Raw genomic sequence first — 26,868 nt, 5'->3', positions numbered from 1 at the left:
CAAAGGGATCATCGTAGGGCACGCTTTTGCGCGGTTCTAAAATCCTAAAAGTATGAAGTTATTACGCTAATGTGCTTAACAATGTTGGTAAATGTCACTACCATAAAGATTTCAGCATTTTTTTTTCCATTTGTTGGCCCTAATATTGCTTTGGTTGCCTTTAAATTGAATCAGGTTGTATTGGTTCAACATGCCACTTATGGATGGTGGCTACCCAATTTAGTGAATGTTGTATTTTTTACTTACCGGGTAGCATTTTTTGGTTGAAGGACCCTTTTCGTTTCTACAAATCTTATTTTTTTGTGAAAACCATTGCCAATTTGTGGACTTATTTCGCAACCTCATAAAATGTGAAATAATATCCCCATTCAGTCAACATCTAGGCTATCATGATCTAAAACACACTTCATTACTAACCCCTTACTACAGTTAGCCTGGATGCCAGACCCCAAAACTCTGAAATATCTATCGATTCGGTAGATTGAAATCGATAGATATTTCAGAGTTTGGGGGTCTGGCATCCAGACTATACTACGATACAAGCCCCTTAGAGCTTTGGCAAGCCATATGCAGATTACACTAGCCTCCATAGCAGGCTTTGAACCGGCTTTTTTGGGGGCTAAATAATACTTTTTGCGGCCAGCCTGTAACTTTTAGCCCCGTAACCATCTTCCCGGTAGATGGTTGCGGGGTGGCTGATACTTACAGGCTGGCTGCAAAAAGTGTATTATTGAGCCAAAAAAAAGCCAGTTCAAAGCCTGTTATGGAGGCTAAGATTATACTGTGTTATGGCGTCCCACTTGGGGGGACACAAGTTTCTGGTCTTCACTGCTGAAGGAGGGATGTCCCTGTAGCTCAACTGGTAGCAGTCTCACAGTTGAGCTCCTGGTTCAAACTACTTGGTGACTGGAAGACACCAGTTCAGCCTCTGGGTAGGGCATCTCTGTTGGGGCTGCACCCATCCTTTGGATGGGATGTAAAATGGGGGATCCATGTTCGAGAATGTGCCTTGGGCATGTTAAAGGGGTAGGGTTACCCTTCCCTGTAAAAATATACCCTGCTACTGAAACAGCAAGGAAACTTGCTGCCCTATTTGCCTCTACACACTACAAGGGTCTGAACAAACAATTGTCTATAAGCTAGAACTGGTTACACTACAGATCAAGACAAGAGAGCCAACATTGCAGGGTGAAAGGTAGCTTTATTGCTAATATACACACCACCTTTGTTATGATGGACCCTTCGAGTTTTAATAAGGACATTTCTACTCTCTTGTAACCTCACCACAAACCAATTAACCTCAAACTGCAGCAGAGACCTACATGTACATTTGCCTTTAATACAATTACATTCAATTTTAATGATCAGTGGCCAAAATGTCAGGACTATGGTATGTGGTCATGTGGTCACACCTATCCTTTCACCACTGAGTTAGAATATTACCAGTTTTTATCTACATTCACAAAGGAAAATGAAGCCCAGCAGAATGGGTAGAGAAGGTGACTCCGCTGGCTTGTTACTCTGGTGGCTTCTGTATAGCCTCTTTCGCAGACTTCTAGGAACGCTGGCATTTATTTGGGGTTGGGTGGGGGGCAGTGGTAGGACTAAAAAACAGCATGAGTAACACTGTAACAGTCACATGTGTCTGTAATTACCAGGGAAACGGGGTCTTCTGTGCGTCCAGCTGAAAAAGATTTCCTTGTTTTAGTATCATGGACGCATGCCTAGCTAAAAGCCTAGTGGGGGCTGATACGCAATTTTCAACATGGGCCAGGTTGTCAATGCAGGGGGAGATAGATCAGCATCGAGAACCTTAGCCTATGTTCAAAACCGCGAATCAGCGTTCCCCCAAAAGAAAATATACATCAGCACCCCTAGAAGTCTAGGAAAGAGGCTAGCTTTCTGTATAGCCTACAAATTGTTTCAACCCCTCTTCACACAAAGTGGGCAAACTTGGGACAGCAGAGTTAGTGCTGTGGGTAATAAACACCGACATTGGTCAGTGGTAACAGTGTCACTCCCCACACTGGAAATACAATAGCTGCACAAGAAGTACCGATGCACCATTTCATGACACTGTCTATGGAGATATCTATCACCTAATGCCGTTTAATAACATTTTTGGAACTTTTGCAATTTGCAATCTCTCCTCATAAGACAGTGGCTGGTGCATCACAAAGGCTTGGTCATTTAAATGGGGTCTTTTTTTTCTGTACGTATATAGCTGTTCAAAGATTCTCTCGTCTCCTAATCCATAATGACTAACTCAATGAAATACTTGCTTCGGTACCATTTTAGTCTATTTCACAATACTTCAACATCTGGTTTGTAAGACTGTCTGAATTTGCCCAGGTTAACATGCTGACAACATGGTCAACAATGACAGTGAACATCATTAATCGATACCCCACAAAGACAATTTAAAACATACACTTCTGGTAACCAGTGTTTGTGATCGTGACGTGGAGTGCAAAAGCTTGGTTTCAAAGATTTTGCTGCAATCATCGAGGTAACATGACTTAACCATACCGACTGTGCATAATCTGTTACCTCTTCTAAATGCTGGCAGAAACTTGTCTAACCCTATACACACTAAGATACAAACACAAGCAATCATGTAGCTAAGCAATAATACTAGGATGTGTCCCTTTTTTTTCACGTCACCAACCCTTTTAAAGTCAAGTACATACAGCTCAAGACACACCTAATGTACCTCTTATTTACACTCAATACAATGCTAGATATACAAGCGACATGCTCTCTAATGCTGGAGACTAAGCTAAAGACGCTAGCTTGGTGGAAGTTTTCTATCATTTAGGACATATACTTGGCACTCTATCAGCTCTTCTTGTTGTCTGTTTTGAGCCGTTTCCGCTGACCCTGAGTGTGAGTGTTGGTGTTGTCGTCGGAGTCCGAACTGTCCGACCCCGATCTCGTTTTCAACCCCAGGGAGGAGGCATCGTTCAGGAGTGCGGTGGAGAGGTTGCCCGTCGCTCGCGCTTTCTCCAAGGCACGGACTGCGGAAACAAAAACGCGGCAATGGAGGTCTCAGTAACACTGTAAATTCTTTTATTTTCACTGCGACTTAATTTTGCAGTATTTCAAGTTTGTGGTTAAGTTCTGAAGTACATTATACATTGGAATGAAGTGAAGTGCATTTGCCATAGTCACCATGAAAACTGCAAAATTTAAAATCACTACGACATTTCCAGATTTACAGTTTATTACAGAAACCCAGAGAAGATACACACACTTATACCACAACTTCCTTCCAGTTGTGTCTTTTCTTCATCCACAAGCACTCATTTCGTGAGATGTTGAGATCGATAGTGTTACAATTATATCCTGAACATAACAATTGTAAATGTAGTTCAAGCTTTTTGTCAAAATTCTTAAGAACTTTCCAGATGTCTAACCTTGCTGGTCCAGGAGTGCGTTCTGTTTCTTTAAGTCGTCTATGTCCTGCTGGTGCGTCTGGTTCTTGCGCCGCATGTACTGGATATAATCTGTTGCTTTGTTCAGTATCTGTGCTCTTGATGCCTGCTGAGAAACGGATCATGAACACAAGGACAAAGACAAACTTCCTGCCAAGGATGCTTTAGGGCAAGACCATCCAAGTTCATTGCACCTGGCTTCTGTCATGCAGGGGAAATTTTTCTGCTTCTCTCACATTCTCAATTTTCAACCCATCCCCCGTCTACAAGTATAAGTACTTAAAGGCAATCAAAGCAATATCAAGGCCAAAAAAATGGAAACAAAAAAATGTGAATTCTTCTTGCTAGTGACAGTTACTAACACTGTTCAGCATATTTCCGTAATAATTTCATACTTTGAGCATTTTAAAACCGTGCAAAAACGTGCCTTATGATGATCTCCTTAGTTTCGTGAGCCTACAAAAACCCTGGCGACGACTTTAAGTTTAAGTCAACTATGTCATATTTTTACATTGTGGACATCGCTATACATTGTGATAGTGTTGTTTGAACTTATCATGTCTGGAAATCACAAAATAAATTGACTTTCAAAATCCAATTTTCGGGCCATAATATTGCTTGGGTTTCCTTTAACATCAACTCCATTTATTTCCCAGACTATATGTAAGTAATCACTTCAGTCTAGCATTAAATCACGATTATTATTAGCAAATCCAATCAACATTTGCTGTTAAATCACAGGGAGATTAGTAGTATGTTACAAAAATACTTTGGGTAGAAAAAAAAAAAGATCCTTAAAGATGATTTCATCACCTTTTGTTTTGCCGCAGTCTGCCCTGCAGTATCCTGAGCAAGAAGTGCAATGTAAAATTGTCAGATGGTTCATTAGCATATTTCCTACCTGTTATCACTCTTTATCATTGCTATCTCAACCTCAGAAAATACTAGTAAAAGTTTAAAATTAAGTAAAAACTTAGATCGTCCGTTGTTGACATCCAGACATTTTCCTAGTGTAAATCAGGTCTAAGAGAGAAGCCTTATTGCATTAGCATACATAATTACAACCTGATATGCAGAAGCCCACATATTTGTGTACGAAGCTTGTGTACAAAGCTATGGCTGGCAAAACACAGGAAACTGGACACACCACATCCCCCCCCTTTGGGAGCATGTCAAATATGCACACAACCAAGCAGCTTCAGTTGCAAGACTACTTTTACTAAGTTCCCGACCAGGATAACCATATCTAAGCTTTAATTCTCCTTAACAAAGACATTAATCCTAAGGGTAAACTTTCACAGAGGATTTCTGCTTTGTGGAATGGTAGCTATTACTGTTAGCAGACAGATTTAGCAAGACAACTGAGCAAGAATCAAAGGATCATGTTTCCCTATTCAAGAGGCTGTCTTCATTTACATATCAGACCTTTTCTCCCTGCAGGGCCGGTACAGCATCTCTAAGGCTACTGAAACTGTTTTTTATGTGGTCCCTTCTTTGCCTCTCAAGTGCATTGTGGTGTGCCCTTTTGTCCGCCTGGAAGAGAACAAGAAAACAGTGTCAGTATGCAGCTCACATAACGGGGACAAACAAAATCTGTAGCAAAAACAGAAAAACAACAGAACACAGGCTTGTTTCTTGCAATAAGAGTCTTTAAAACAGACGAAATCATTTTTCAAAACATGTAAAATCAATCATATATACATGTACGTGATGTAGTTCCACTGACCCATGCACTACTATGAAATAGACTTGTATGTTTATACTAAACTTGACACAATAATATCCTTAACACCAGTGATTTTGAGCCAGCTTTACAATTAACTGAAAGGAAAATGTAGATAATTATAAGGTACATGTGTTTACACTCAATCTACAACTAGATAATGACTGAAAAAACAATCTCTGAATATATCACTTCAAGTATCAGTAATATTTCAGTATTCAACAGTCAATAGTGACTTGCTACTTTCCAGTAGCTGAAAAGCCCAAGGCAAGGTTCTTTCAACCATGTTATTTTAATAGGCAGGTATAATGACATAAAAGGCTAGAACAGGAGTAATTTGTTGCAAATATATTCATAAATTTGTCCATGTTGTCACAATGTCAGATCATCACAAATTCAAAGCAATATGGACTAAAAAGTAAATAGTAATATTTTGCCAGATATTCTGACCAGTTTGGTATACTTACGTATGCCAAATACAGTAACTTTTTATGTAACCCAATGATCTGTATGGTTGCAGTCTAATATTTGTATAATTCTGCATTGTCTTTTTATGATAGTCATTGATTTATATGTTGTACTTTGTACTAAATTCATTAGGGCTTTACATGTAACCGTCAACACTTCTTGGCATCTATGTTGCATATCACATTCTTTTTGGTTGTGGGTTGTGTGTGAAATTCAAACTTAAGTATGACAACAATCATATGTAAAAATGCATATTTATGATAGTGAATGTAGTGGTCAGACCCTGTTCATACCAGGATTCGCGAATATGCGGGATCGATCCCGAAGCTAAGTCGGCGGATCAGGATCTTGGACCTGGATTTGACCGTTCATACCAGGATGAAAAAATCCTGGTATAAACAGGGTCTTAGACATGGCTTGAACGAAGGGATAAACTTCAAGGTAGACCATGGTTATGTTATGATGTCATTGTTTACACCCCCTATCTTAGATGAGGTTGGTAGAAAACAACTCAAAAACCATGTCTTCACATGAATCAACTGGTTTGGTGGCTTTTCCACACTCAATTTCTCTACTGGCCCGGTTCAACTGGACTGAGATATTTTGTCCTCCCGACATTTAATTGAACGGAAGTCCCCTGTCTCACGAAAAACTCCCATCCACAAATAATAATTGTTCAACAGAATGACGTTATATCCCAGATAATAGGGGTGGGTGGAGACAGCTTCCATCATAATTTAGATTGAGCTGAGAATCAGTACTAAATAGTCTGGTTAGGGCGTGTTTTGACATGTCATGGCTGGATTTGCGTGACCTGCCCACGGGACAAGGTCCGAAACGACTACAAGACTCCAAGCCCTCAAAATTTTGGCGCACACCAAAAATAAACGTTACAAGACCGTTTAATCAAGAATCAGTACCCAAAGAATCTAGTAGCTAGAAAATAAGCGGCGTTGGGGTTGAACAAGTTTGGTGAGATCTAAAGTAGTCGGGACCCTGTCTGGGTGTGTTTACGTGCTCGGGACCTGAGCAGCACGCAGGTCTGAGTCCACGTGACAAGCAAAACAACCCACCGCTGTCATGCCGCTCCGCTCACCGCCAGCCCCGTCACCCGCGCCATCATCCTGAAACAAAAACACCACCTTAACACCCAGATCTGAGCAAGCACGGCGCAGTTGGGCTTAAAAATCCAAACACCGGTTAGGGTACATTCTTACGTCGCTATCCACGTCCAAATCCCTTTCGTCGTCGCTCATTTTGACAGAATTTTTCGGCGAAGCCCTTCGATCAGTCGTCCCCTTTCCCGTCTTCTCATATGGCGGCCGTAGGAATTGTCCACTTCTAGAATTGTGTGGGGGTGTGTTGTTTATGTTCTAGGCAATAGACAGACGCTTGTTGACACACACCTCTTTATTATCACTACCAGATATAATGAAATGCGTAGAAATATCAAAATGTATACATTTTTATTAATAGCTGCAAATATACTGTATTTTAATACCATTGATCCACATATAGTTCCCCAAGACAACTTTCGATCATTCCAAACATCGCCACGCGGTCACACCACGATCTGCCACGTGTATTGGTACGCGCAGGAAATGGGATCTTAGTTTATTTTTACGCGATATTGCCGGATATATTGAGGAAAAATGGATTCAAAAAGATGTATTCCAATTAAAAATGTATATCATTCATATTCTAGTGTAGAGCTTATCTTTTGCTAACCTTATGAATCGGCGCACTATTTCTTTACCTGGTGGACACATCACACCCATTTCTTGACCTTTCACCTGGCAACATGAGTCTTAGCTATATGCAAATTACCACATGATGTTGTTGTTTTCAAAAACCATGTGGCATCACAGCTGTGCTCCTGCAATCGGGCCTCGGATCAGGAGGGGCGATCTGCATCAAGCAAAAAGTCCTGCATACGAGATCATACGACATTGCAGACCAAACAGTACCTCTTGGCAAGTGTTCTGCAAAGAAAAACCAAGTACAATGGAGAAACCACATTCAATTCAAATATTTTACAAAATCACAAGTATGATATACACATTAAAAAACTATAAAACGTATACAGCAACATTAGTGTGGCATTATCATTTCTTTTGGCACGGTCTCAGATGCAGATGAAAGACGTTTTCCCGTCATTTCATCACCATTCACTTGCGGTAGAGGAATGCTATCTGATGATGGTCGCTAGGGGGACTCACAGTTGTCCATTTGAAAGTAGTTTTCATCCGCTGTCCGCTTTTTAATACACGCCCTATAATCTATAATCTTTCATCACAAAATGATCACATCATCAATGTCGAAACGAAGTTAATATGTACATCGTTCATTACTGAGTGCAAATAAAGTGTTGTCTAATTATTTGCTAATTCGCGCTATGAAACGTATGTATTTTTTCTTCTTCTTTCTTTTAAATGCAGGGTGAAAAACTGAAAGCCAGACAAACTTGCTGTCAACTGAAGAAAATTAAACACTGATCTGACTGCACGGACATTAAATATTACAAGTACAGTACTCAAGTCTGCAACATTAGCTGTTAATTCTAAGACCTTTTAACAGTGGTGGGAATTTGATACAGTTGACGTTACACATAGGTTGACGTAACACTGTTAGGAAAGTGATCTCAAATTCTATTTGTGTTTGTTGTGTGTGGATTGTTAATTCACCAGGTTGTATTATTTCAGCCAGTAGGTACCCATGTGAGTAATGAGGCTGATATCATTATCATACCTATTTTTTTTTAAATCCTGCAATTTGTTCAGAAATTCGATCGTATTAAAAAAAACTTCGTCTGTTGATTGCAGATCATATGAATAAATAAAATGAGCAATAAAGTTGATCACAACATAACACGGTTTCATCCTTTTTTTTCCCCTAAATGTTATACCATTGAATTTCTTTCCTTCTGGCTAATAGCGAAGAGGCATATCGACAGTCAGATGATATATCGATTTCCGAGATCATATTACGTGACGTCGACGCAACATATACAACGGACCTCCCCTTAAATTTTACCCAGCATCCCCTCCCTTTCCGCTCAACTCTCAGCATCACCGGAAGTGGGTGAGAGGAGGAAAAGATTGCCACTCTTCAGTCTTTTCTCTTCAAGAAACCGCAAAACCGCGATGATCACTCCTTGAGACTTTCTTCAGCTTCAAGGCTGCAGTACTGTTTGAAGAGAAGAAAGGAAACGGTGGCTTTCTAGGTAGGTTGAATGCCGTTAAACATCTCCATTATAATTTCTTACACGGTGTATAGCGTTATGCAGGTTAGCGTGACATCCTTGTGTTTTTATCCCAGGCCATGCCAGCTTAGGTTTGCGATCGTTTAAAATGTTTCAGCCAACCGTTAAAGGAAGCGTGAGCAAGCTAGATGCTTTCTATAAGCTCTGTGCATAGGAATGCGTACAAAAAACTACCACGGTTTAATATGGCCCGTTTGATTAACACAATAAATTTGCGGTAACTTTTTGGTTTGCAGATCCGCTATGTGCTTTTATCTGTTTGTTTATGTTTACTTCGATTAAGATCCCAAAACACTGTTTATTGTTACTTTAAGGCTGCACCGAGTTGCTAACGTTGTTTTTGTACTTGTTTGAGCAGCTGCACGTAAAATATACCTCCTTGGTTTTGCATAACATATGTTCAACCAAGGAGGTTCAACCGGCAAAAGATTTCATAACGGGACCTTAGCTGTTCATGTGGCACACTTGGCTATTCTCCCGCGGCCGCTGTACTCATGTGCATAAACGTTTAGAGCTAAATTTTACAGCGGTCAAGTTTAGATCTTCAAGCACAATGTCTCAGGTACTTGTCTTATAATTCTAATCCCGAGTCTTTTGTTTATAGACATTAGCATGATAAATAAGTGCCTCATAATACATTTTGTAGGGGGTTCAGGTTTATGATTATCTTGCATCCTAGGCTATTGATCCTTAGATAGGACTGTTTCTGACAGATGAAATGGTTTTTAATTCATCTTTCTGTGATCTACCATTGGGGAGTTATGAAAATTTTAGTTCTAAGAAATCGAGGATTTGGGTCATGGGGTCAAGGAAAACACTGTTATTAAGTTTTTGATAAAAATGCAATAAGTTATGTATAATCCACTTTCTCTCATGAATAACCATGTTAGCAATGTTCCACCATTGCATGACTAGACTCGTAATATATTCGTGACTATTAGGATGGTGCGTGTGCATTTACCTGTGACCAATTCCAGGTAACTGCGCCCCAGGCTTTACCACAATAGGCGGGCTAATTACCTTATTAGCAAAACAGTTAACCTGTCACCGGTAACAGATGACTTCCAGTTGGGTCCCATCCTGAATGTCTACCTCAATGGATAATCTAATTAACTTGGTGTGAAATAATGGCATAACAATACCAATCTTGTGAAACCACCTCATTTACAAGTTGTGTGGTCATTATCAAGTTTGAGCAAGTAATGTCTGCTTGACAGTTTAACTGTTTCTGGTGGAAGCTCATATCAACTGTTTTTCTAAAAGCTTTTTTGATATCAGTGAGCAAATTGTAATTTTGATGACCTGGTGACCATCTAATTTCATGTTTTAATTTCCTGAATTAGACAGACTAAGGAGTTTGCGTCATTTTTTTTGTCTATTTCTAAAGAAATGGTAATTGAGATTGAGAATACGATACAACTTTACATCATGGCTATGTCATGATGTAAATCAGGTGAGGTACTGTTAATACAGGTGTACTGAAGAGGTAAGGTAGGAGATCTCAAGAGAACTGTTGCATATTCTGTGTAGTCAAGAACTGTTGTTGGACACAGTGGTGAGAGACTGTGCAGTTGCAGTAATACTGTATACAGGTGATGTAGAAGTTAAAGAGTGACCAGTAGGGGTGGATACCGGTTCGCTGGACCTGATTCGGACCTTTATAACATCCAAGAACCGAGTCCAAAAAACCTGAAAGCCAAAAACCTGAGTCCAAAAAAAACCTGAACAAAGTGCAAATATATTTTTCTATTTTGTTTGATAAAAAGTGTTTAGAGTCTCCCCTCTGACAGAAAAGGCATTTGAACTAAGTGTAACATTCAAATATCAAACACTGGTTTATCTTGAAAATTCTTCTCACTAAGAACTTTTATAGTCGTGTGTGTCAGTATTAATTCTCTATGCTTAATATTGTTCTAATAAAACAAAACATCAACTGGACAGGATCAGGTCCAGGTTCAGGTCCGGACCTGAACCTAAATCTTTGGACCTAAACTTGGACTTGGATCTTATTAAGCTGAACCGGTATCCACCCCTAGTGACCAGAAATGGACAAAAGGCTTTATATCTTTTCTTCTGGTTTCATCTTAATAATGCCCTGATTGTTTGTTGGCAAGTTTGGTCGGTTGATTTTTCTGTGAAAGTGATTTTCATATAGGTGGGTTTAGGCCAGATTAACGAAATGATCTGGATCCAGGATTGTAAAAAGAATTTCTATACTAAGTATAGTATAATCCAAAGTTGTATGGGATTTCTGTTAGTGCATGTATGAACCAAGGAGGTTTTATATAGAAACCTCCTTGTATGAACTAAGAGTAAGAAGGGACTTCTGTTAGTATGATCCATTGTTAGGCTAAGAAGGCCATTTGCCCCTTAGCAGAGCTCCCTGCCAAGGTAAAAGTATTACAAGCAGGTGCCTTTTCATGATTGTTTAGAATAAAATTAAGAAAAACATACACTTCTTGGAGGTCTTTTGGCACACACTCCAAGCAGGGGTTAGTCTTTGGCTTGTTTTGCACGTATTTCAAGTGTTTTTATCTGGCTTTCTATTTTGTCAAGTTTTCCAGCTTGGCTGACAGACAAAAAGAAAACGTGGCAAAAGAGAAAGACTAACAAAAACACCTAAAAAGACATCCAAAACAAGCTGGAGCTTAACCTCTGCTTGGAGAGTATCTTGGCATAAAGTGTTACAAGATATGCATTGTGAGCTTGTAGTATGATCCATTGCAAGATAGGACAACTACCCTCATTAGAGCTCCTTGCCAAACTAGAAATAATTTATTATTACAAGCCATTACATTTTCATAATTTTGCATAGAATGTATTATTTGGACAAAGGTGTGTATTTAGCAGAAGTGTTTGAGTATTACCTGACTTTTTATTATGGTGTTACTGTAACTGTAAGGTTGTACATGTTGTAGGAAGCTTGAATGATTTTCAGGACGATTAGCTTTCAGTCAGGTGAGACAGAAACCCCTCAGGCAGATAGCTGAACAAACGGTTGCGTTTCACGTGGCTTACTCCAAATGTACAGTGTACATCTAGCAATTGGTTTACCCAAAATTCTAACTGTTCTCGGATTCTCTCAAATTTGATACAGTTTACTTTTCCCCCAACAGCCAACACAGACCCTATTTATGTTGTCCTTGACCTGAAAGAATGTTGTTCCTACTAGTACCAAGAAGGTTATGTAATATAACCTCCTTGCTAGTACATTTTCTAGTACAACTACTAAACTCCCTTGCGGCTAGCCGGCTGGATACTGTTTGGCCCATGGATAGTGTCATGCCACCATAGTGATCTGCTTGGAGATTAGTTCCTATATCCAAATAGGAATTGATGGCTTAAAATGCTTGTACTGCAAACTTCTTTGGCTTAATGCACTGTACTGTATTTATTGTGTGCCTTGAGTCAAGCCAAGTGCTGTCTTTATAGGCAGCTATAGACAGGCTGAAGCTCTTATAAGTTGTTCGACAATGATCTAATACTATATCAGCAGTAGATTTGTACTCTCCATGCAGAGGTTAGGGCAGTAAGTTAGGCTCCAGCTAGCTTGTTTTGGACGTCTTTTTAGGCATTTTATCAGGCTTTCTATTTTGTCTGGTTTTCTTTTTGTCTGCTAGCCAAAAACAAAACCTGACAAAACAGAAAGCCAGATAAAAACACCTAAAAACTTGTTTTGGACACGTTTTTTAGGCCTTTTCATCGGCTGTATATGTTGTCAAGTGTTATCTTTGGCTGGCAGACAAAAGGAAAACCTGACAAAATAAGGAAGGCACGATAAAAACATTTAAAAAGACGTCCAAAACAAGCTGAGGCCTATAAACTTCTGCATGGAGAGAAGTTTAGATACTCAGTAGATTTGATTTGTGTTCGTGGGACATGTACATGGAACGGAGCCAGGTTCAAGTTTGGAACATGTGGAATGAATCCTGGTTCCTCATAACACAACTTCTTGTTTGTCTGGGAAGGATTCCTTCCATAGATGAGACAGCTAGTGTTTCAACACCTCTACCAGCTGTCCCAACAGACAGAAGTTGTAGGTTTGCCACTTAACCAATGTGAACTCTACAACAAGTAACTACATGTCTATAGGCAAAATAGTGGGCAACCTCAAGCCAACCGTACACACTCACGCTGTATCTTCAGAAAAGACGCTGTAGCCGCATGTTCCTGTTTAGAACTTAATTCAAGCCCGCATGTGGTTTCAGTGGCTGAATAAGCCCAAGTACAACGTGTCCTGTCATTTATAACACTTGCATGTCTATAATTTCCCTTGTCCTGCTAGAGTTCCAGAGCAAAAATATACCCCCACTGCTGAAGTGCGCAGAAAAATTTGAAAGAAAGGGTACTCGTTTGATATTGCTCAATTTTAGTTACCACGCTGTACAACAACCGCGCGGGTGCAACTAGCGCATTGTAGAAATATTCCCAACCCAGCAATTGTCTGGGCTAGCATACAGAACAATAATGTACAACCCGGCAATTGCCGGGCGTAGCAGGACTAGGGTTAATAGCTCACACAGTGTATATATATTGTTGTATTAAAACCAGTAGACCGTTCAAGCATTTTGTACAGGTTCTTGCAAATAGATAGCATTACATGTGCAAATCAAGTCACACTCACAGCACACAGCGAACATGTGTTGGCATTGTGGCGCTACAGTTGTTTCAACCGCAAAGTTAAACACGGGGATACCGGCGGGTCTGCAAACAGCTAGCGCTCCTTTTCCCCCCCACCACAAAATTAAGTCACCCCAGATTTAAATGAATTTACAGTGGCTACTAATCGGGATGGAAAAGAATCTAAAGCCGGAGACAGCCCTACTTGGAATCCAGATTTAAATACTAACTATATGATGTACTAACAAAAATACAATTTTTTCCCTTGAAATATTTGCAACTACATGTAGTTACTAGTAGTAGTAGAAAATTGGAGTTGGCAAGGTTTTTTTCTTTTCCCCATCTGTTTGGGATGGCACCAAATGTTACCAGTCTGAGAGGTACAATGTCAAGCCACACACACACTCATTCGCTACCCGGTTTTGCGTCGGTTACTGTAAATGCATTTAAGTTCACATGGTTTTTATTTCGCGCTAAGGCGAAAATGGAGTGTTCGCGTTGTTTTAAGTTCACGGCAGTGCTATAGTCACATATTGCTACAGTATTGGACAAAAATGTTTGTGGTGGCTTTAAGTTCGCGGTGAAACGGTTGCCGCAAAAAAATGCGAATATAAAACCACCGCAAACATTTCTGCATTTACAGTATATAGACGTGCTTGCACATATTAGATGATGCACCTTATTTGGTAAACATAATTGCTGTGTTGTACCCATAAATCATGGGGCTTGTAAAACTAGGTGAAGAGCATTTGTAAGCTGTTATTGTTATTCCTAGTTTGTTTTAACAGCAGAATATCGAACCAGACATACAGAGAGGGAGGTATGGCCTTTCCAAAGTGAACATTGTCCGTCTTACATCCAATTTTCCGCCTCAAAATGATAAATTGTCGGCATAGTCAATCTCCTTACTACATTATTTATTAATCACGACATTCTCCACATCAATTTCATTATTTGTTAAACAGAACAAATTGGGTATTTGCATCAGTACAAGTAGGGGATATTTCAGATTCAATTGTACAGGGATTGACATTCCCACCTTAAATCTAGATCTGTGATTTTTTTTTTTTTTAATGTTGTATCTATGGATCCCATGTAGTGTTCTAGAGTTGTATTGAACGTGCTTGTAATGATGTGTGGTTGACAGCATCAGCTTACATGTGTATGTTGCCTGGCGTCCCTCTATGTAAATTCTCTAGTTGTAATTTCAATGCAGTTTTTATGCAAATTTTTAAATTCATATAAAACTCCAAAGAAACAATTCTTTTTAACTACGGTTGTCATTTTAAGGTTATGAAAATACACAGTTCTTAACTTTGAATAGATTAATGACATAAGTCTTTAGTGTAACTGAAAATGCATGTAAAGATATGTACATCCAATGGCAGCTGTTATATTGTTGGTTGCGGCCACAAACCAGTGGGAAATTACTTGTACCCAGGCAAGGAAATCCATTTGTCACTTGGTGGACCGTACCTTTCGAATTTTCCCCCTTGACGTCACCGTTTCATCCGAGTGGGGACAGAAATGGTGCTTGTAGAATTGTGATGTTCATCATCCCTGGGGTGGTATTGGCAGTCAGGAGTGGTGTGGGAATCTCGCAGGAAGAGGTATGGTGTAATGTTACATTATATTATGTGTATGTACATGTAGACTATACAATCATGTATTATCACTATCAGTATCATTATGTAGTAGTGTGCTTAGTCCAGTGGTTAACAACCAGGCCCATCCCCAGCTTTTAATTTTTTCCGTTCCATTCATTCTTTGGGAACCAATGTTGATGATTTTAGTTGTTAAATCTGTCGTTTTAAGCTTATGAAAATTATATGTCATGAAGTCCAGATTTTTTTGATGGATGGGAGTATTTGGCCGAAATTTTTTCTGTCCCACTGAACAAGGAAATTTCGGGTTACGGGTCCTGGAGACAGCCCTATTAGGGACCCATGCCTCTAGACCAAGAAGCAGTGAGTTCGAATTCCGGTTGTGTCGACATATACGCTACTGGAAAGGGTTGCAGTCCTTAGGACGGGATGTTAAGCCGTGGTCCACTGTTTGTTGTACTTGGCGAAAACGGAAAAGAGCTAGGGGAATTTCCCCATTACATTATGTAACTGTAGATACTTCAGTCAGCTAACTGGTTCAAGCTCACTTTTTTTAACGTAGTAGATTTCAAATTTTGAGTCGCTCAATAGTTGCAGTTGAGCCTCTAGTGAAAAGGGGCATATTCCAGTCATTTGCATAACATTAAATACTGTTTCTTTGGTGTTGTAGATAGGAATTCAATATCTTGTATCAACATGAATTATAGAGCATTTGCGTCAAAGATATTTATAGCATCTCTGCATAGTTTTTGAAGTGGCAATTAGGCAAGTAGATGATGAAAGGAAATGACAGGAGAGTGTAGTGTAGTCAGCCCAGATGATGTTTGCCATTTTGAAGCACTGTGGATCCATAATGATTGTAAATTGAAGTGCTTTATCTACTTGTACCTTGGAAACTAGCAATGATTGGAATTTGACTCCAATACCAGACTCTTGTCCTGCAGATATCTATCTTATTTTCTGTCAGTGGAGAAAGTGTTTTGTGAATTTTTAATGATTTTTTTCTGAACTGAGATGACAACAGATGAAGGTAACAACCCTTGCATCCATCTATGGCTCAAAATGCCACCTGGAAATGCATGTTAGTCCAGGTAGAACTATAGTTGTGAAGGATTTCTTTATGTCTATCTGCACCTAACCTTAACCAGGTCATGTATTGGGTATTTAGTCATAATAGATTTTTTTGGCCGTAATTTTGCCATCTCTGAAATAAAAAATGAAGAATCAAAATGGTTTCTTAAGTTTTTAGTTTGATCCATACTTCATAAAATCTTCATTTTTATCAGAATGGTGCAGAAATTACTTGTTGGATGCAGGTTTATTTTTGATATATTTAGGAAGGGACGTAAAAATGGGGGTTCCCGTACTCGAGGAGCACGTTAAAGAGGAAGGGCTAGCAACCCCCCCCCCCCCCCAAATAAAAATATACCCTGCTACTGAAACAGCTTGAAAACTTGCTGCCCTATGTGCCAGTAGACACTACAAGGGTCTGAACGAAAGAACAAACGAATGATTTAACGCCTATTACCTGAGTGGATGTATGCTGAAAAAACCTGTTTCTAGCCTGAAATCTGATATTGTAACCTTAACCTGCTGTATCATCATTTTAGGCCATCGAGACAAGATCATAAAATCTCCAACTCTGTATGACAGGGAGTCAGTCCTGTTTTCAGGTCACATGTTTTTAAGGTTAAGTCGGGTTTCCGAGGGAGCAGGTGTGATTTGTGCTATTATTGATTTTTATTTCGAAATAACATGAATTTGATTGATTGTTTTATGCTGTTGAACCATGGCTGATATCATTGGAATTTTTACGTTGCAGACTGATATAATTTCTAGACGATGATGCTGCGTCATTTTAGATGACAAGGAAGAGTGAGAAAATAGAATCTGTGGCCATCATTGTTGGTTATAAACAAACAAATAAACAAACATCATAATGGCCACTGCTTTATAGTTATACATGTACCTCACTTTTAAATGCCCAAAACAAAAGATAGCTAGCATGAAATCATTAGAGATAAAGAACAGTTTGTCAGTTTGCTATTGTGTCATTATTTTTCAATATCCGTAGTCATCATAGTATTTCAGGGTACCGTAAAATACATTTAAGTTCGCATGGTTTTTATTTCGCGCTAAGGCGAAAATGGAGTGTTCGCGGTGGTTTTAAGTTTGCGGTAGCGCTATAGTCACATAACTGCTACAGTATCGAACAAAAATGGTTTTAAGTTCGCGGACATAAAAGTTAAAACCACCACGAACATTTCTACATTTACAGTATACCATGATTTGAACGAGGGTTTTTGGCCGCATTTCGCTTCCCAGTGTTATACTTAAAGATACTCTACAAATTCCACAAGCACTGAGAAGTGAGCAATGTACATGTAATGGTATTTTCAATGGTTTTTGAAACGCAACGAAAACCGTTACCTTTCAAGAGTTTGAAAGGATTGTTGGATTAAAGAGGAAGTGAATGCAACATTCTCACAAATGGAAACAGTTCTACAGGCTCTGTCGTGTAAAGGTCTTGCACCCCTCTTTTGTCTTCCTTTTCAATCAGTTTTGTGGCAGGTGGACAATCCAGGCTGTCACGTGCCCTTAAATAGCCGTAACATCAATATTTCCATTGTCAGTCATGCTGAAAGGGTAGCATAACATGGTAGGCGTTCCTGCGTAGTGGTACATACAGATGCATGCAGAAAAACGTGGAAGGCAAGTGGTATCATTCAAGTTCAGGTAAAGAATTTTTTTTTCAGTTTTCATAGTTACTTGTAGGGATTATACGTCTGACCCGATACTTCGGGAATAGCTCTGAATTTTAGTGCACAATTCCTGTTTTTCTTCCTATATACCGTAAATCTTGAAATGTTAGCAATGGTTTTATTTTCACAATTTTCACGATCATCTCTTACTGTGAAAATCATGAATTTGTATTTAATGTATGATATAGTAATTGTTCAACAGATTCAACAGTCAATTCAAAACACTACAGAGACCTCTCCCCCCCACACACACATGAAATTAAGTCCCCGCAAAAATTAATCAATCTACTGTAGCTTCCTTGTAATTTTCTGAGCTGCCCAGGCAATTAAGTGATAAAGGCTATTGGAAATTGTTTTAACAGTTAATTCAGAACACTACAGTAGAGACCTTCTCCCCCCACACGCATGAAATTAAGTCCCCGCAAAAATTGATCAATTACAGTAGCTTTCTTGTAATTTTCTGAGCTGCCCAGGCAATTAAGCGATAAAGGCCATTCAATCCGTTGCACCCTCGCAATCTCCTTTCAATTGAAAACACCCTCATCTATAGGGCATTGGCAACCTATCTAATAATGGTCTTACATGTGCTGTAGAAAGATCAAGTCCACATTATTGATATTATAGACAGACTTGGCCAGAAGCCATGATGTGGTGAGAGGTCAGGTCAGAGATCTACAAAGGTGCACCTTTATTAGGTGAGTCAGGGCACATCTGTCCACTTCCAGACAAAAATTGGTAAACTGGGAACAATATCGTATATTACAATTATATGTAGCTGTGTCAGGTATTTCCAATCCAAGAGGAGGTTCGTCGATGAAGGTTAAACATCTAGGTAATGATATACGCAAGCCGCAACGAAAGAGTTACTGGAACAACTGGATAGATGGTCAGACGTTTCAGGTAGCATCCAATATACCTTTCGTCGGTGGCACACTGTCGGTGTTAGAGAGGAGGGTAGGTACAAAAGAAGTATTTTATTACTATTAGACGTCTAGGTAATAATATACGCAAGCCGCAAGGTAAGAGTTACTCAAGCAACTTACTGGATAGATTTCGGAGATAGTCAGACGTTCCAGGCAGCATCCAATACCTCTTGTCGGCGACACACTGTCGGTGACAGAGACGAGGGTGGATTTTGGTACAAAAGAAGTGTTTTATTAGACATCTGGGTAATAATATACGCAAGCCGCAACGTAAGAGTTACTGGAACAACTGGATAGATTTTGGAGATAGTCAGAGTCCTTTCAGGTTGCATCCAATACCTTTCGTTGGTGACACACACTAGGTGATAGAGAGGAGGGTAGATTTTGATACAAAAGAAGTGTTTTATTAGACATCTAGGTAATGATATACGCAAGCTGCAAGGTAAGAGTTACTCGAGCAACTGGATGGATATTGGAGATGGTCAGACATTACAGGTAGCATCCAAATACATGTAGTACCTCTCGTGATAGAGAGGAGGGTAGATTTTGGTACTGTAACAAAAGAAGTGTTTTATTACATTTTGGGCAGCGTTTGTGTGTTGGTCACCAAACCTTAGTTAGGGTCACCAGAAAGCTACAGGTTTTGTTTGTGTACATGTGTACACACGTATGTGTGTGTGTGTTTGTGTTTGCATTTGTGAGGTAAGTATGTGTGTGTGTGTGTGTGTGTATGTGTATGTGTATGACTGTGTGTTTGTATGTATGTGTTTGGATATGTACTTAACAGCTTATGTCTAGATTTCCCTACCTAATTATAAGCTTTGTTCTCTAAGTTTCACCCTATTCTCTGGGACCCTGGATACAATAAAGAAGGCACTGTTGGCCACAGTATATATTTTGCCATTATTGAATTTACAGCATTTGCTTAAAAAAATTAAACAAAATGCAACTCTTACTAGGCTGCGTGAGTAAAGCAAATGACTGTGTACCCTTAACAATACATTTTGGATGACTCAAGTATTGTATACAAAACATCCAGTTGCTTGTGTAACTTTTGTATTGTATATCTTATTACCAGGATGTGTAAGCTTCACCGACATTTTTTGTTACCTTTGCCAAGAAGATTAGCGTTTGTGGGTGTGTATGTGTGTGTGTGACTGTGGATGAGCTGCATAACTCGAGAAGGCCTGGATGGATTGTAATTTGATACTTAGTACGTGGGTAGGTCTTGGAAGAGATTAGATTTTAAGCCCTAGCGGCTTGTTACGGTACTGCAGTGGCACTTCTTCTTTTGATATCTCATATCTTACTTCTTACATGTTCTCTGCAGGTAATGAAAGGATTAGGAAGTAGGAATTGAGGACACGTCATCCTTGTGTCCGGGGCCAACCGAGGGATCTTCCACCCAAGCGTAACCATGGGAACCATGATGAAGTTCCTGCTCCTGACCCTTGCCCTCTGGCTGCTGCTTCTTGTCTACATGCTCGGCAACTTCTACACGGGAGACCCCACCACCAAGTCGTCGCACGACCTCTCGCGGGCGCTTGCTGAGCTGGAGAAGATGAAGCAGCAGAACGAGGAACTCAGGCGAATGGCAGACGAGCTCAGGTACTGTAATTCTCGAAATTTACGTGGTGGTTTTATGTCTGCGATTTTCACTGTGACCATTATAAGCAATACGAGCTCAGGTACTGTAATTCTCGAAATTTACATGGTGGTTTTATGTCTGCGATTTTCGCTGTGACCACTTCACTGGAGACTTAAACCCACCACTTAGAGTTTTCTTTCCATTTACTGTAGAGTTTGTACTGTAGAGTACTGGTATGACAGCAGGTCAGATTGTCTGTGAATATGATTCATGTACTGATCTTTAAACTTTTGTAAGGAAGGATATTTGTAATTGCAAATACAGTAGAGTTTATAATGACATTTTAGTAAATAAAGAAATTTATTGAATATTTACTTGACCTGTAGCATATGAACAAAAGGTGTCAAAAAGCTCATTAATATTATAGATACTACAGCAGAGGTAAGAGACATGCGATTTGAAGGGAAATTTTTATTTGAATTATATATGTACATGTGTCGTCTTCAAAGCAAGTTGTAAATATAGAATACAACACGTTGTATTCCGTATCGCCCGAGGTACCGGCCCAACTGCGGGCCGTATCGCCTGACGCCCGAGGGTGATGAGGAATACACCTTGTTGTATTTTATTTATGTCATACCCACCTGAGAAAACATGCAATTCAATGCGAAATGTGCCAGAAGTTGAGAAAAGTTCAAGTGTCCTCGAACAAAAAATTGTAACAGCTGCAATTCCAACAAACGAATCCAGTTTTCGAATTTTCGACAGCAGCGCACTCAGCGCACTCTAATCTAAATGCATTTTAAATATTCTATGGAAGCCCGTGTGATAAAAGTAGAACCCCATGTGATACAGAAAATTATCACACGATGCGGAACACCCTTGTCAAACGTTTTTGCAGTCCAGGTATGACATACAGTAAGATTAGAAGAAGTAAGTCACTGACCCAGAGTCTCAGTCTGTACCAAAGTGCATTCAAAAGCTGCTTTATATCTTATTAATTCTTAATCTCTAAGCAGATTTGTACATGTAGCAGCTGCAAAATGAATTGATTTAGGACATGGATAAATCCTGCCAGGAATTGGGCATATAAATATTTAAAGACCCTTTTGTATCCCCGGGTCAACAGAGGGCCCGCAATAAACGCCAGGTGTAATTTGCTCGCATGTTTGCTGCTATAATTCAGGTGACCTATAGGGCTCTGTAGATTAGGTTCAGGTGGAAATGACTTTTTCCCCATCATGTTGGGATTTGTTCCATGTATTGTTGTAGTAATTGTTCCATGAGATAATTCTTTTCGCCTGTTGGATGTGAAGACTATTTGTCACTACATGTCAGAACAACAAGAGATTGAATCATTGACAAATCACAATTACATGATTTTCAATATTTGAAGAAAAAAAAAAGAATTGAACAAATTTGAAATTGATTTGTGTGTCCCATTACTAAAATTATGATTTAGCAATTTGGCTTAAAAGTTACTATGTACAATAATGTTATCTTAGATTCAAGAATAAAGCCATTATGATAGATATATGATATAAAAACAACAAGTATTGAATTTGAATCACTGACAAATCACAGTTACATGATTTGCAATATCTGTGTGTCCCAGTGTTCTCGCCAGCCTGAAATTTTTACCCGTCATTTCAATTTTTTTTGAGGGAAGAACATATCGAGCGCCGAAGGCGCGAGGCGTCGCGCCGGAGGCGTGACCATTCTAGGGGGGTCCGGGGGTATTCTCCCCCGGAAAATTTTGGAATCTAGACCCTCTGAAACGCTATTTCCTGCATTTTGAGGGGCAAATTTCCTGGTAGAATAAGCTTAGTTTAATGATGTGAAAAATTACGGGTTTCAGGCTTGATTTTGGGGGGAGGCGTGCCGTCATCGCGGTAAGATCGAATGTTCATATACAAGCTACACTTCTTTGTTGTATACAATCGGCATATAAAATAAAGTTTAACACAACAAAACTTTATTACGTATCTACGTCTTACAAAAAATACACGCAAAATAAATCGGCAAAAATAAAACACAATTTTTCAACACTTGTCCCGTATGCTCCCTGTAATTATTGAACATAAAGAGGAATTTGACACCCTACTTTGAGAAAGAACGCCATAATTTCGGCCTAAAGACGTTCACTTTTTTCTCCCATGTTTTCCACGGTTAATTTCTCAGGTAACTGCACTGAATGTGTTCAAAAGTTGTCGATTCAAGTCTTCCAACCGCCGCAGTTTGTCGTGCGATCTTTGCGATCCCCGCCATTCCCCTAACATCTCGCAGATTTACGCTTAGCTGAAATCTCGCGAGTAGCGAGACTCGCATGTCATTGGTCGTTTTTTCTTGACGCGACGGCTACGTGCGCTGTGATTGGCGAATTAAATATCTGATCCTGTTTACCATTTCTTGCGGGAAGAAAGTGCATGTAACTCAGCCGCCGCGGCTTGAAACTTTAATGATGTTTACACAGACTATAGAAAGCCTGATAGCTATAGGAATATTTCTGAATTTTAAGGCCTCTTTGATGATGACAATAACTGACGGTGAACGGAGAGGGACAAAACAGAAATAAACGTCAGCCTGATGCGACCGGCCAAAACTGTAGTGGGGAGGGCGGCGTATGACGCCGAGTTTTCGGCGGTCACCAAATATTACTAGCAACCACCACGGCGCTCTCTGTATGTTGCTGGGGTTGTCGCCGGCGGACGTTAGAAATGATCTAGATCGCGATCGCCCTCGTCGCGAACTTTCGCTGATCCTCTGGAGTTTTTGCAAAATTCTAATCTCTGTCTAAACAAGGGTCTAAATATCTTTACACACCGATTTTTGTCCATTAAAAATGACGGGTTGGGCAAAAATTTTGTCCGTCATGAGCGACAAAAACCCGTCAAATGACGGGAGGACGGGCGCTGGCGAGAACACTGGTGTGTCCCGATGGTAAGAATTATAATAATCTGTTCGGCTTATCCTCTTAAAAGTTATGTACAATACAGTAACTGTTATCTTACACTGTAATCTTACTTAGATTCAAGAAAAAAGCTATTGAAACTAATACAAGATACATGTAAGATGTGTTATGCCAAATAACAGTTACTCAAGCAACTGGATATGCTTTGGAAACGGTTAGATGTTTCAAGTAGCATCCACTACTTTTAGCCTGTGCCCCTCAGAACGATCTGTCTATCGTAGTTCGTGGTTAAAAACCTGCTAACAAATCTTGCTCAGTGTCACTGACGAAAAGTAGCGGGTGCTATTTGAAACGTCTGACCGTTTCCTTAATCATAATCCAGTTGCTTGAGCAAATGCTATTTGGGGTATGTTATTACCTGGAAGTCTATAACCTTTATCGACATAAGATATGTTCATGAAATAAAATGTAATGTTTAAATCCACAGGACTGCATGAGTGTAAAACCTGCCTAGTAAAACTGTAAATGCAGAAATATTTGCGGTCCTTTTATGTGAACTCTTCACAGCAAACTTAAAACCATGTCGAAAAGTGTTACTTTCCATTATTTGACTGTAGTGCTACTATTGGTTCAAACGCAAACTTAACACCACTGCAAACACTCCATTTTATCTCTACCGTGAAATAAAATCCCTGCGAACATTTCTGCATTTACAGTAGTATGGTAAGGATGCACTCAGCAGACTGCACCAACTCCGAATGGATATAAAATGCAGTTGAATGTCCGGGTTCTATTTGTAAAAGTCACCCAATTGCTTACAGATATCATATGTTCTAACTCGTTTCATGTCCCCATGGTGCAAGAGGTAGCGCCAGCCCACTGTTTTGCCATATGGATCGAATTCCGTGGATCCATGGGTGGGATTCGATCCCAGGATCAGCTCCTGCTACAGGGACAAACTGAAAGGGGATCATTGCATTCATCATTTAGGATGGCGACTTAAAGCAGACACCCCCATGTTTGAGGGAGCTTGAAACATTTGCATGTAAACGAACCCAACACACTTATCAAGAAGAGTAGCAGTGATCTGGTGTGCTTGGCTATAAACATGAGCTGTAGCAAAGCCGCATTTTGCCACAAACAACTTGAAAAAGCATCATGCTTCACCTCAATTGAGGATGACAAAAAAAGAAGACAGTATATCACAGAATACGTTCTGAAATCTTCCTTCTCACCGATTCTTGAGTCTGGGGAATTCGAAAGAGCAAGTAGAAGTAGTATACTTCTGTTGGTTCCTGTTTAAAATAGTGTCGACTGTTGTCCCCCAAACCTCCAGGGTGTCTGCTCGTGACTTACACAACGACCAGGTGCAGATGTCTCAGGACGTGGACAGAGTGTCACTTCTACAGGAACAACTGGCCAAATGTGAGAGTGATGCCAACAGTAATAAACAACAAGGTAGGTCAACTTTGACCTGAGCTTGAATTTGACTCTATTTGTATTCAAACAACACAATTAAACAACACAAAGATTTGTGGTACATGTATTGTGGTGCAACACACGTTATGCATTACGAAACATGCAATGTATTGTGTGTCAGCTTTGTATAATCAACAGGTACCCTACTTGAGGTGTTGTTTCTGATGTAACCGAAAACAAAGTCATAGCTAATAAATTACACTCTGTGTAATCAACAAACTAGCATATAGCAAAATATACAACTGCAAAAAACGAGTATCTCCAAAAGTAATACCTCCCTGTAAATTACTAGCCTCTTCCATGACCTGGACTGTTATGTCTGAATAACATCTGGTTCTACCACCTCTGACCTCTACTTCCTGCCACTCTGGCAAGTCTGACCTTTGCGGTCATCTTCCCACTCATAGTAGCTGTCACTCAAATTACTGCAGACACACATCAACCCAATCAAACTCACACACCAAAAACATGGACTCAGCACACTACTTGAACTTGAAATATTGTTTCTGAACGGAAAAAAAGTTGATAAAAAGCCGCTAGGGGGCCCAAACCTACACAGCTTACTCTCCATCCTAAGAGCTATCTACTACTAAAAAATCATGACCATAGCATGTCCAGAACACGAGATATCAAACCCGGAAGTTCCGCTGCAGTACCATAGCAAGCCACTAGGGGGCCCAAAATCTAATCATTTCGAGGTCTCAACAAGACCTAGTACCCACATACCAAGTATGAAGACAATCCCTACAGGCATTCTCGAGTGATCGTGTTGACACACAGACACACACACGCTGACGAAAACATAACCTTCTAGGCAAAGGTAATTATCACTGTACGTTCCACAGCTCCAGCCGGTAGTCTGGATTATCCCAGCAAGAAGCACGAGCAGCTACAGCGTAAGCTGGAGGATGGTACGCGGGAGCTGTGGTTCCTGGTGAAGGCACAGCTGAAGCTAATGAAGTCCGACTCTCAGGCGTCGAGCGTGAAGGACAGGATAGACAACCTTCTGCTAGATGTCGGAGATCATCAGAGGTGGGATATAACATATCTTGTATCTTGTTTTCTCACAGGTGAAAAGTTTGTACTGAAGTAAGGTAAAGGTAGAGATAGTCCCATGATGGTGTCATGTTGACACAACGGTTAGTGTGTTTGGCCCAGAACCCAGCGGTCTTGGTTCGAATCCTCTAACGTACCGCCGATGTTGCATCCTTGGGAAAGGTGTTTACATGACTTTCCTCACTCCACCCAGGTGTAAAAATGGGTACCCCACTTCGGCTGGGGACCTAAGAGGCGGTGGAAGGAGAGGGTTGGGCTCCGTCTTCCAGTACCGTGCCCTAGACACCGTAGATAACAACCCACTGCCCTTACGGCTTCAAAAGGGCTATGGGACTACCTTTACCTTTTTTTGGTTCTAATCAGTAGCCTTTGTTGATGCTGTAGGGGCCGTGGGTTGTTATCCACTGTGTCTTAAGGGCACGGTACTGGAAGGCAAAGCTCTCTCCGTCCACCACCTTTTATCTCCCCAACCAAAGGCAGGTACCAATTTTTACACCTGGGTGGAGTAAAGAAAGTCATAGATTGTAAACTGCCTTTCCCAAGGACGCAACATCTAACAAGAAATGTGAGAAATCAAACCCCTGACCTCTCGATTATGTGAGACGTACTGGAAGGCAAAGCTCTCTCCTTTCACTGCCTTTTATCTCTCCAACCAAAGGCAGGTACCCATTTTGACACCTGGGTGGAGTAACGATGGTTTGTCATTGTCAATAGAATGATTGATGTACTTTGACCTGGTGTATCCCATAAGTACCTCTGACACGAGAATAAAGACTTTGTAGACTCAATAGCTGGAAGCTGTCAAGTGAAAATCCATAATAATGAATGGTCTTACAATAGATTTATTGACTAACTGCTAGAACGTATCTTTGACCATTTTTAAATGTATCTTGCATCGAGACCACATATGATGTGGGAGCAACAATGATAAATCGTAATATTTCATCCTTAGAAAATATAATAGAGAGTATACTTGGAAGTTTTCTTTATCATTGATCAGAAAGTATGTCACACGCTGCCAAAAATGTAATGCTCTTA

At 40.0% G+C, this 26,868-nt stretch overlaps 2 protein-coding genes across 9 annotated transcripts in view; one reads left to right on the top strand and one right to left on the bottom strand.

Annotated features, from left to right (window-relative positions):
- Positions 1-2,275: 2,275 nt before the first annotated feature.
- LOC136432448 (protein max-like) lies at positions 2,276-6,976 on the bottom strand. Of its 7 annotated transcripts, none has more exons than XM_066423745.1 (6): positions 6,843-6,975; positions 6,699-6,749; positions 4,860-4,967; positions 4,248-4,280; positions 3,417-3,540; positions 2,276-3,017 (listed from the first exon to the last, which is right to left on the bottom strand). In XM_066423745.1, exons 1-6 carry the CDS (start codon positions 6,879-6,881, stop codon positions 2,839-2,841), a joined length of 534 nt encoding a protein of 177 aa, XP_066279842.1. In that variant the 5' UTR covers positions 6,882-6,975; the 3' UTR covers positions 2,276-2,838. The 7 variants fall into 7 exon arrangements, with proteins under 7 accessions (XP_066279842.1, XP_066279846.1, XP_066279841.1 ...); XM_066423744.1 differs by having other exon boundaries at positions 2,725-3,017; positions 3,417-3,543; XM_066423749.1 differs by lacking the exon at positions 6,699-6,749 and having other exon boundaries at positions 6,843-6,976.
- Positions 6,977-8,670: 1,694 nt separating this feature from the next.
- The window catches only part of LOC136432447 (alpha-(1,6)-fucosyltransferase-like), a 29,233-nt gene continuing 11,035 nt past the window's right edge, over positions 8,671-26,868 (top strand). Inside the window, exons 1-4 of one of the 2 annotated variants that reach the window (XM_066423742.1) lie at positions 8,671-8,848; positions 20,127-20,404; positions 24,632-24,753; positions 25,620-25,806. In XM_066423742.1, coding sequence (XP_066279839.1) covers positions 20,214-20,404; positions 24,632-24,753; positions 25,620-25,806 — 500 coding nt within the window. In that variant the 5' untranslated portion in view covers positions 8,671-8,848; positions 20,127-20,213. Of the gene's footprint in view, positions 8,849-14,936; positions 15,118-20,126; positions 20,405-24,631; positions 24,754-25,619; positions 25,807-26,868 lie in introns of those variants that run through there. The other variant, XM_066423743.1, reaches the window with a different exon arrangement.

This window comes from Branchiostoma lanceolatum, chromosome 4 (assembly GCF_035083965.1).
Source record: "Branchiostoma lanceolatum isolate klBraLanc5 chromosome 4, klBraLanc5.hap2, whole genome shotgun sequence".
Lineage (NCBI taxonomy): Eukaryota > Metazoa > Chordata > Leptocardii > Amphioxiformes > Branchiostomatidae > Branchiostoma > Branchiostoma lanceolatum.
The sequence above is the reverse complement of the archived record's forward strand: the minus strand, read 5'-3'. Positions and strand labels throughout refer to the sequence as shown.

What these genes read in the sequence shown, in the direction of transcription:
- LOC136432448 (XM_066423744.1), bottom strand. Translation starts at nt 6,881, where the DNA reads ATGAGCGACGACGAAAGGGATTTGGACGTGGATAGCGAC. An exon ending in AGACTGCGGCAAAACAAAAG is followed by an intron (nt 3,544 to 4,247) that starts GTGATGAAATCA and finishes TCCGTTTCTCAG; the next exon opens with CAGGCATCAAGAGCACAGAT. An exon ending in CGCACTCCTGGACCAGCAAG is followed by an intron (nt 3,018 to 3,416) that starts GTTAGACATCTG and finishes TTGTTTCCGCAG; the next exon opens with TCCGTGCCTTGGAGAAAGCG.